The following is an 11,874-nucleotide window of genomic DNA, read 5'->3' as shown; positions in this document are numbered from 1 at the left end:
TATTATTTTGATTTTGATTCACATGTTTTATATATTCCTAAATTCAAAAAATAATTTGGTTCATTCTAAGGCCTCTCAAAGATTAAATTTTGGTTTCGCAGCTGGGCAAAAGACATACTAAAAGATTTAAATTTGATTTTAGAAAGTACATGATTATAGATTTACATGACATCCCATGAATCTTGATAATACAAATAGAGAAATGCATAAAGCTACTTAAAGCAATAGCTTGACAATGGCCTCAGTAACTCTTGCGACATTGTTCACATTTGTGTTGTCAACAGTCAGTGGTGAATTGCGTGAGAAACCTTCTTCACATAAAGTGGCCTCTTTGGCAGCATCGAGTGTACTATCATCGGCAAACTTAGGATCACCCTTAGTTAAAGCTTCAATGGACACTGGAACATCAGCAGTTATAATGCCAATAGAGTACATATCAGCACAAGAAAGTAATGCTTTCTTTATCTTAGGACTTGGGCTATGATGAAGAAGGCTATTGATGTGGATTAGAGTTCGAGTTGCCGTGGTGTTGAGTACATGAACCATTATAAGAGCTAGCCCTGTAACATCTGCTGTGGCACTTTTGGGATCTGATTTAAGGGAAGAGATGCAAAGACGGTAGTTTGGTGTTTTCTTGCATGTTTGCTCAATCAAATTGTCATCATTGGAACTCAGTCTGGCACATTGACTTGATGATAGAAATATGATTTGAAAGACAATATGAACAAGAACTATGAACACCAAAGTTCTCATCTTTGAAGAAGAAAAAGATGTTTATGCTTAGTGGGATAGGGAATATTGTGTGGAGCTTATGCTTAAATGTACAAGCTCTTTTATAGGGAATTTGAAATTTGATATATAACTGAAATTTCGTAATAAATGTCACCAAATAGTTATCCTAACTAATTAATTTCCACTATTATTGTATTGATACAATTACAACTAAATGACTTCTTAAAAAGGTAAACAATATTAATAAAGTAGAATTATCTATAACATAGATTCATAAGATGCGTTATATCTTTCTTTCTTTTTTTTGATGGGAAATACGTCAAAAACTTTATTAATAAGAAGAGATAACAACTACATCCTGGTTGAGAGCTTGTTAAAGAAAACAAGAATCTCTTCAACCCAAACAAACAGGTTTGCAATGCCTAAAGCATGTCTTGTTCCCAAAAACTTTAACTGCTTTCTCTGTGTAAAATGCATCATGATGCTTTTTTTTTTTTTGTTTGTTTGTTTGTTATTATTGTTTTATGGCTTTTGTTAACGGGTGCTGCACAGCACCCGTTAAGTTTGCAGGATTTTACTAAAATAGCCCTACTTTAATTGGAAAATCAAGAAAAACACCCCACCTTAATGATGCGTGTCAGGAGGCAGAGAAACAACTAATATTGCCTACTTTTGCTTAAATACCTTTTCAACCATTTCTTCTTCTTCTTTTTATCTCCACCGGACCACCCTATCCTATGGCTTGTCCATTCATCTTTTTATCTCTTCCGGACTACCCCATCCCATGGCTTGTCCATTCATCTCTATCTTTTGATTTATTTTCCCTCTCCTATGCGGCTGCAACATCTGGGTGGAACCTAGTTTTTTTTTTTTTTAATAAATAAATATTTTTAAATTTTTAAATTTAATTAAATTTAATTGTTTTATTATTATTATTATTTATTATTCCGCTTTAGCCTCAAAAAGGGACTTAAAAAAGAAGAAGAAATAATTGGACCCCTAAAATCAAATATTCATGAGATGGAACATTAAAAGAAAAAAATTATCTAAAAAAAATTTAAGATTACGTAGATAAAATTAGTGCCATAGTAAAAATGTTTTTCAAAAGAAACCTAAATATTTAATCTCTTATAAACATATATGGCTTTGGTTGGATTGGGTCGAGGGTTATAGTTAGAGGTGTTTACTAAACCGCACAAACTGCAAAAATCATACTAAAATGGCATAATTGCACCACACTAAAAGTAACAGTGCACCGCACTGCATGGCACAGTGCAGTTTGTGGTTTTATAATAAGAAATCCACACAAACCGCACTGCACTCTCTCTATATATTAATATATTTATTTTTTAATATTAAATATATGGTTAATAGTTTAATAACCCTAATTTTTCAAAAGTTTAATAACCCTAACAAGTGTTAATTAGGAAATTCCGTCTAAAATAAAGAAAAACTAGCTCTATAATTTAAAACTTAGCCCAAAACAAAGAGAAACATCAGTTTTGGGCTAGGTAAGAAAAGCCCAAAATTGAAAAATATATCAGCTTCAAATCGCATCTCATACACCGCACCGCACATATGATGGCAAAAATGAGGTGCTGTGCGGTTATGGTTTTGGCTAACTCTAAACCGCAACACACTGTACATGTGACTGCAAAATGAGATGCGGTACGGTTATGGTTTTGGCTAAACCGCACCGCAAAGTGAAATACTAAAAATGGCTCAAAATTACACAACACCGCACCACACCCCTAGTTATGCTTGTATACGTTTAATCTCTTGTAAAAGTTTGGACTTTCATCAACTATTTAAGCACTCTTTTTTCAATATATATACATATATATATACATATATATATATATATATATATATTACAATTAACATAGTATGCCTATATATTCCAAATTTCTAGATTCATAAAAACTAATTCTCAAATATACAAAAATAAATCAAACTTAAAATTTAAAATAACAATAATTAAATAAACTCAAACAAATGGTAGGTTACTTTGGGTCAGATGAATTGAAAAAAATTATCAATTTGAACTTGACACAACCCAAGACATAAATTAGGTAATTCCTATATATTTCTTTTACTTTGCCTTTTAATTGTAATTAGGAAAAAAACCATGTATTTTCTCTTATATTATGCTCATTTGTTTAACAAATAAACTAAAATCAAGTCAAATTTAAGCTTGACTATTAAACGAGCTAAGCTCAAACATAATAATATGTCCGCGAACATGATAAAAGATTTATAGTTTATTATAATTAATAATTTCATTCGTAGTAAAATTCATTAATTTGTGATGGAGTAAACAAATGTAGTCAATAGTTTTACTATATATGAGAAAGGCTAAAGCGCAAAATACACCCCTAAAGTTTGGGGTCTTTTAATTTTGCTCCCTAAAGTAGGGCTATTTTAGTAAGGCAAGTAAGATCATGCATTTTTCAAGTAAAATCGGTAAAATATAACCGATCCTACATTCATGAAAGGTCCTACTAAAAGGGCACTAAATCTCTGTCGAAAGTTTAGCCCAAAATTCACAATGTATAGCAAACAAAGGCTAATATTGCTTTGTGGAAAGAGAAATCAAAATAAACTAAAATAGAAGAAAGTTCATAAAATATACATAGGTCCAAAACTTCGACCCATAGATAGCAAAAAAAAAGAAATTGAGAGAGGTTGTGAGGTAAAGAAGGAAGGTTCTCCTGTATCAGCACTTCCACCCCTAGGCTTTGGAATCGTAAAAATTCTTGTTAGCTTATTGGGATTTTGTGTCAAAGTTTTGAGTCTAAGGAAAAAATGTGATCTCCCTTTTGTGGGCTGATGGTGAGTATTTATATTAAGTTTTGAGAGATGCTTGTGACCGTTTTTTGGTTGAGAGAGAAGGCTTTTAAGGGTGTGGAGTTAGGAATTGTGGCCTTTAAGCCCCTAGCCTCGCCCATGTTTGAGGGAATAGTCAAGTACTCGAGAAGTTTTGCACGCCTATTGTAAAGTTGTGATTTCCAACTAGCCTTTGTTAGCTTTAATTCCGTTCCAAATTTGATTGTAATTTCTTCAGTCATTTTCCTATATTTATATAGGTTTATTTGTAAGAGATGAGTGTGAGAGATTGGTGAAGAATCAAGTGTTAAAGAAGAATCAGTGCAGCTTACGACTAGCTCGCAAGAAAGCAACCCGCAAAAAGGTCACGTGTGAAGCACACAACTAGAAGTTGAAGAGTCATGCCAGCCTATCATTTCGCGAGAACTTCGCAAGAAAGACCATCTCACGAGGAAGGCCATCTCGCGAGGTACTCACAAAATATTTTGTTTAGTAAAAAGGTAAGATACTTTACCAAATTCTTTACCTACACTATATACTCTCATTACCCACGAATTGTAAGGAGTGTTTTTCAGAGAGAAAACCTTAGCAAATACACTTGAGAGTTAGAGATTGTTATACCCACAATCATCTACACATTACCTCTTGGTTTTCCTTTACTCCTACCTCTCCATCTCTACATCTTTGAGAGGTTCTTAGCCCAAATACTTACTACACCCAATCTGAGTGTTAAGTGAGATTTTGGTGCTGTTAGGAAGTATTGGAATGAGCCATTTAGTGGTAGACTAAATTGTGAGATTCGGAAAGTTAAAGAAGACAAGACTCCGAGAAGTCTGTTGGTAGCAGGAGCTTGGAGGGCTCAAGTACATGGGGTAGACTAGGTATGAAGGGTCTTCTGTTATTCATGTACTCCAACTTTATTCTCTAGTGGATTGATTTCGACTTGGAGGGTTGTGGAGAGGTTTTTCATCGAGTTATTCAATTTCCTCTTAGATAATACATCTTGGTATTATCTTGTGTTTGCATCTCTCTTCCCTATTCTTTAAGTTTTCATTTTGTTGTTCATTGTAGATGGATATGACTTAGACTAGTGTTGTTGGCATATTGCGCTTATTTACTCTTATTCCGCACTTTGATATGTTAGGGTAAAAGCAATCTAGCCGATATTTTAATTTGTGGTCTAAACAAGCTCTAGTGTTTCACACTAATTTGAGCTTTCACCTATGTTCATAAAAGAAAAAAGAAAAAAACAATACTTGAATTTGTTATACTAATTTGAATATGAATTGAATATTTGCTTTGTCTTAGGGGTAGGGGTGTCCAACAAAACCGCAGACCTGACCCACCCGGTCAAACCGACCGAACTTGAACCGACCACCGTCCGATTCGACAACCTGGTGGTCGGCGGCGGGTCCCTGCTATCTCAAACCGATTTCAGAAGGTTGAGTGGTGGGTCTGCCCTTCCAAAACCCGATCCACCCAACCCGACTGTGATATATAACCTAGCACTTAACAAATCTTAATTCACCCGTTCAGTTCTTTGAGTTCACTCAGTCTCTCTCACTCTTTCACTTTCTCGATCTCTCAACAACCGATAAGCTCCATCGATCGATCTTTAGAACTTTAGATCTTTGAACCTCCACTAATCTGCGATTCTCCTTGATCTGTGATTCTCCTCCATCGCACCATCGCCAATCTAAAATTATCTCTCTCAGGTTTGATTTTTAGTCATTTTGTCTCTTTATTTCTTTGTTTCAGTCTCTTGCATGTTCAAATCTGCTATTAGTTCTCTTATCTTTGTTTGTGTTCTTCAAATTTATGGGCTATTGGTATTTGGGTTTGTAGATTTGTTCTTTCAGATTTGTGGAATTTGTTTCAAGTTTGGTCTTTGATTTTTGTCTTTCAGTTGTAGTTGGATTTGATCGTTGTCCACCCGAGCCTGATCTAACCTTACCCATGATTTTTCATGGTCTGCGGTGGGTCCGCTGTCCAACCACCCGACAAGATTGGGTCGGTTTCGGGTTGAGCCCAAACCCACCTGGAAGGGCTGAAACTAACCTGACTCGTGGACACCCCTACTAAGGGGTGAAACTCTTGACTTTTTAAATTTCTCCTCTTTATTTTTATAAATTCGATAGAATTGCCCCTCTTCATATTAAAAAAAAAAAAAAAAAGAAACAAACGCTCATTCAAACTTGACTTTTTAAATTTCTCCCTTTCATTTTTAAAAACTCGATTGAATTGTCCCTTTTCATATTAAAAAAAAAAAAATGATACAAACACTTATGCAAAGTTTTAATGTCTATTTTTTTTTTTTCCTTTTAATATCCACTTTTTCCCAACATATATAACTCATTGACTTTTTCCCATATATAACAAAAGTTTTTCATTTTTGTTTTGTAATATACTTATATATATATATATAGATATATTCCTTTTTTTTTTTTTTTCAATTTCATGAATAACTGAATTTAGAATATCTAATTGGCCACTTTAAAAATATTATAAAATTCGTAATGAAAAAACTGAGTTTACACTATTAATTAATAAGAAAATATTATACTTAGTGATAATTATTAAGTACTAATATGAGAAAAAAATATTATACTTATTTATTTATTTTTTATACAAGGTAGAATTTCTACTCTAGCCTAATCTAAGTGTATATATGTGTGAAACTTCCTCCTGGAGACTTGAACCCTGACCATTGTCCTTTATATCCCACAAATACTTATACTTATGAAGTGACTACTGCACTAAGAGTGCGCGGTAGTAAAATATTATACTTATTATTTATACAGTTATAGTGTAAACTCAGTGATAATTAATAAGTACTAATATGAGAAAATACTATACGTTTTATATATATATATATATATATATATATATTTAACAAGGGTATCTAAACATTTTCCTTAAAAAAAAAATCAAACTTCTTCGAAAATCTGATACTTATTATTATTATTATTATTATTATTATTATTTTATGGTAAATACTAATATGATAAAATACTATACATATGTTGTTTTGATGCTTCAAATTAACTTCACGCCCTTTTAATTCAATGGAATTATGGGAAATTCAATCTTGTAAACTATTTTCTTGTTGTCAATATCAATATTTCTATTGCTGTTAAGTTTATATCAATTTCTAGCTTTTAACTTTTTAATCCTTATATATATATATATATATATATATATATATATTTCTGAAACTCTTTTGTTTCAGTTTTAACTTATTGTTAAACCTATATTCTTGAGCTTTACATTACCGCAGCAGGATGTTTTCTTGCATGTTTGCTCAATCAAATTGTTATTATTTGTTGGTTTGGCGCATTGGCTTGGCGGTAGAAATATGGTTTGAAGGACATGAACACAAATATGAGTGCCAAAGTTCTCATCTTTGCAGAAGAAAAAGTTGATGGGATAGAAAATTGAAAGATTGAAGGTGATGCTTATTCTAAAAGTGGGGTAGTAAAGATTGTGTGGTGTGATTTCTTTTATAGGAAATTTGATAAACCCAATAAAAAGATTCCTTCTTATCTCTAATAGGTTATGTTAATAAGTGTATACTCCCTTCGTCTTTTTTTTTTTTTTTTTTTTGTCATTTATTTTATTTTAAGATATCTCAAAATATTGTTTTGTTTCTAAAAATAAAAGTCATTAATTTACTCATATTCCTATTATACCCCTATTAATTTACTAATTTAATTTTTTGATAAATTTTTTTAAGGGTAGTTTTGAAAGTTTATACATTTTAAAAAAGTTTATACATTTTAAAAAAGTAAACAAAACAATAAATGATATTCTCTTACAAAATTTGACTTTTTAAACAGGACAAAAAAATTGAGACGGAGGGAGTAATTATTAATAGATTATTTTAGAAAAATTTTGATACTATTTTAATAAAAAATATTAAAAAGCATCAATTTTTTTTCTTATATCCTATAAAAAGTTTCAAAAATATATCCTAATTCTTAAATCAATGCCTTCAGAAACATCTATTAACATTTTTCATGTTAAATTATAGTTGTATGAACTTTTTATAATGTTGTATATGTCATTTTTTTTTTTTTTTTTTTTTTTGAGAAAGCGTTGTATGTGTCATCTAAATACATTTTGTTATGAGAGAGATAACGTGTTTGCCGTAAAATTGATATGGGTTAGTGGTTATTATATAATTGGTTTGTTAAGGATACTATCGTAATCGTGTCATATTATGAGAAAATAAATATATTAGCTACTGTGAAAGGACTAATCCTAATATTTCAAAGTTTATAATTTAACTTGGTATCGCTCGCAGCAACAATTCTAACCCTGAAAGTCCCTTAAAAAAACCAGAGCTTATTGTCAAGTGAAAGAGGTGCGTTGACTTAAGTATGCATCTGATGAAATCAACACTAGTACAATACATTGATTGACTTGCGTCATTCTCCAGATTATTGTGGTGCTTTTTTTTATAATTTTTGAAGCAATTAGATGAAAGTTTTTCTTTAACCTTTTTTTTTTTCAAATCTCACTCAAAATTTTCTTTGATTCTTTCTGTTGTTGTTGTTGTTTTTTTTTTTTTTTTTTTAAAACATCTCACATTAGATTTTATATTTTATATTTTACACTACATTTTATTATAATATTATTTCCTTATCAATTTATTATTATCTCAAATCATACCTCTCTCTTCCTCAACCAAAAGCCACAACCCTCAATCTAAAAAATTACTAAAATATTTATTTGTATAGTTACTTTAGCACGAATGTGTTTTTTTACAAAAATATATAAACTAATGTGAGTGTATTTTGAGGTTGATTGGGCAAATTTGGGTCCTTATGCTATTTTACAATGAATGCAATAGCTCTTATAATGCAATGTAAACTTATAGAGGAGGGAGCCAATATATAAAATTGTAGAGAATATACCATTTTTTCTCCTTAAGGTCGGGGAGCTCGGGCTCCTTTGAGCCCCCACTTGGCTCCATCCCTAATCATATCTTGTGTTGGTTATTTTGATTGTGATTGAGATTCGGTGTCATAGTTAGGGACACCGTGCAATTGCCTTTCAAGGATTGAGATAGAAAGTTAAAAAAGTTTGCCTTTAATCTCAGCCTTTGGATCATAAATATATATATATATATATATACCTTTTCAATTTTTCTCTCACATTAAATTTTCAATTGCATGGTGCAACAACTATAACACTGGATTCAAATTACACGAATTGAGCTTTATTTCCAAGAATCCTTGTATTTTCGGATTGGGTTTATAGCCTATAACCTCTCCATTTCAAGGGACGGGCTCATGGCCCACATCTTCTCTACTTTTCGAGGTGGGTTCACCACCCATGCTTTTCCTGCATCACAGAATGGGCTTAAGCCCATATAAAATTGAACGAAAACATTCCCATCTTTAAACGTCAAAGGCTCAAAGCAATCTACTACTATCTGCTTAAAAGTAACTCTACCCAAAAGAAATGTCAATTTGGAAATAATTTATTTATCTTTTTATTGAAAATGTGCTAAAACATACTTATATCTTGAAAAAAAGTGAGCAAAATTAGGAAAAAGTGAAATCTTAAAGGTTGTACATAAATATTAAAAGCCAAAAGCAATTGCCAAATAAACTGAAGTACCATTATAAGACTTTTATATCTGTTTCGAAACAATTTATTTAGTTTTCTGAAATTAATTTATTTAGTTTTTTTGTTGAAAGTGTTAAAGTATACTTATACTTTGAAGAAATAAAATTTTAAAAAACTATACATAAAAGCTATCAACCGAGTTTATAAGCTCTAGCCAAAAAAACAGGATCCAGTTTTTTGAACCCTAATGGGGCTAATGTGCAGCAAACAATCATTGGTTAGCACCCCACACTTGATAGCACTTGAATCGTAAGATTCTTTGTTAATCTTTGCCTAAACGTAATTAGAAAATTGAATATTTATAATAATAATAAAAAATCTAAAAAAAATCTAAACATCTGCTGCGAACCAATTTATACACAGAAATAAAATTTTAAAAACTACACATAAAATTAAAAGTCGAGTTTATAAGCTCTAGCCAAAAAGACAGGATCCAGTTTTTTGAACCCTAATGGTGGCTAATGTGCAGCAAACAATCATTGGTCAGCACCCCACATTTGATAATTGATAGACTTGGATCATAAGATTCTTTGGTAATCTTTGCCTAAATGTAATCAGAAAATTGAATATTTACAACAACAACAACAACAAAAATCTGAAAAAAATCAAAACATCTGCCGCCAACCAATCTATACACAGATTCATCGGAACTTTACAAAATATTTCTACCCAATTTCAATCAATATATAAAAAAAAACAAAGAAATTTTTTATAAGAATAAATTAAGGGAAGAACACAAAAATGCAAACAACAGACACAGAGCTCAAACCACCCCACCGAACACCCCCCCCCCCCCCCCCCCCCAACACACACACACACAAATCAACCTCAAAACCACAAAAATTTGAACTTGACACAACCCGGACTTTTAAAGATACCACACTCTCTCTCTCTCTCTCTCTCTCTCAGATAGATTAAGTAATAGCAACATCGGTGTTCATTCCTTCTCAGTTTGACTGAGCCCACTGTTGTTGTTACGGACGAATGAACGTAACAGGCGGTGGGAGTGGGGTGAGTTTGAGGGTGATGAGTTGGCCATTGGAGACCACCTCGATCAACGCTGAATGTTAAGTGTGGTGGCCTCAGCGATAACCGCTGCTAGCAATGGTCTGGGAGCTCATGAATCTCGGCCATGGCTGGGCATGAGACTGAGAGATCAGAGATGTGAGAGAGGTAGAGAGCTTTGAAGATTTTTTTTTTTTTTTTTTTTTTTACTTTTTTTTTTCAAATTTTTAAAGGATAATAATTTTATTTATAAAATATCCTAAAGTTACCAAAATGATGCTATTTTGGGTGAAAGAATCAGTTTAAAGGAGGCTAACTGGAGGCCTTCATTGAGCAATTTTCATAGACGCTTCACTTTATTTTCACGACTAGTTTTATATAATTTTATTGATATTTTACTATTTGACTCAAACCGAATGTCAAAATAGACTAGTACAAATTATAATGCCCACTAGAATGGAATTAACAATGTTGGGCCGTTGGCTACTGTAGCTATCGAATTAGTAAAAAACATGAATAACAACAACAACAACCTATCAACTTATTTCAAGATAAATAGTTTCATACTTATTCTCTCAATTAAAATTTAATTTAGGAAGTGTTACTACAGATTCACATGACATCTCACAAATTTGAAAGTAAAGATAGAGAAATGCATAAAAGCTACTTAAAGCAATATCTTGACAATGGCATTAGCCACTCTTGCAACATTGTTTATGTTTGTGTTCTCAACAGTCAGCGGTGAATTGCCTGAGAAACCTTGTTCACAAGAATTGCTCTCGTTGGCAGCATCCTGTGTACCTTGATCAGCAAACTTAGGATTACCCTTAGTTAAAGCTTCAATGGACACTGGAACATCAGCAGTTAAAACACCAGTCTTGTAATTTTCAACACAAGAGAGTAATGCTTCCTTAACCTCGTTTCTTGGGCTCTGAAGAAGAAGGCTATTGATGTGGATTAGAGTTTGAGTTGTCGTGGTGTTTAGTACATTAACCATTATGAGAGCTAGCCCTGCAACATCTGCTGTGGCACTTTTAGGGTCTGATTTAAGGGAAGAGATGCAAAGATTGTAGTTTGGCGTTTGCTTGCATGTTTGCTCAATTAAATTTTCGTCATTGGGATGTAGTCTGGCACATTGCCTTGATGGTAGAAATATGATTTGAAAGACAACATGAACAAGAACTATGAACACTAAAGTTCTCATCTTTGTAGAAGAAAAAGATGTTTATGCTTAGTGGGATAGAGAATATTGTGTGGAGCTTATGCTTAAATGTATGAGCTCTTTTATAGGGAATTTGATATATAGCTGAAATTTCAAAATAAAATTCAACAAATAGTTATCCTAACTTTTTTTTTTTTTTTTTTTTAAGTACATTAACCATTATGAGAGCTAGCCCTGCAACATCTGCTGTGGCACTTTTAGGGTCTGATTTAAGGGAAGAGATGCAAAGATTGTAGTTTGGCGTTTGCTTGCATGTTTGCTCAATTAAATTTTCGTCATTGGGATGTAGTCTGGCACATTGCCTTGATGGTAGAAATATGATTTGAAAGACAACATGAACAAGAACTATGAACACTAAAGTTCTCATCTTTGTAGAAGAAAAAGATGTTTATGCTTAGTGGGATAGAGAATATTGTGTGGAGCTTATGCTTAAATGTATGAGCTCTTTTATAGGG

The 11,874-nt window shown here is 32.3% G+C and overlaps 2 protein-coding genes across 2 annotated transcripts; both read right to left on the bottom strand.

Annotated features, from left to right (window-relative positions):
- Nucleotides 1-216: 216 nt before the first annotated feature.
- On the bottom strand, nt 217-753 carry LOC112002951 (cell wall / vacuolar inhibitor of fructosidase 1). The gene has a single exon (XM_024035118.2). It carries the CDS (start codon nt 751-753, stop codon nt 217-219), a length of 537 nt encoding a protein of 178 aa, XP_023890886.1.
- Nucleotides 754-10,864: 10,111 nt separating this feature from the next.
- Nucleotides 10,865-11,401, bottom strand: LOC112002915 (cell wall / vacuolar inhibitor of fructosidase 1). The gene has a single exon (XM_024035068.2). The coding sequence runs from the start codon at nt 11,399-11,401 to the stop codon at nt 10,865-10,867; it is 537 nt and encodes a 178-aa protein (XP_023890836.1).
- Between the last annotated feature and the right edge of the window lie 473 nt (nt 11,402-11,874).

This window comes from Quercus suber, unplaced genomic scaffold, assembly GCF_002906115.3.
Source record: "Quercus suber isolate HL8 unplaced genomic scaffold, Cork oak 2.0 scaffold_36, whole genome shotgun sequence".
Lineage (NCBI taxonomy): Eukaryota > Viridiplantae > Streptophyta > Magnoliopsida > Fagales > Fagaceae > Quercus > Quercus suber.
This window is presented reverse-complemented; position numbering and strand designations above follow the sequence as displayed.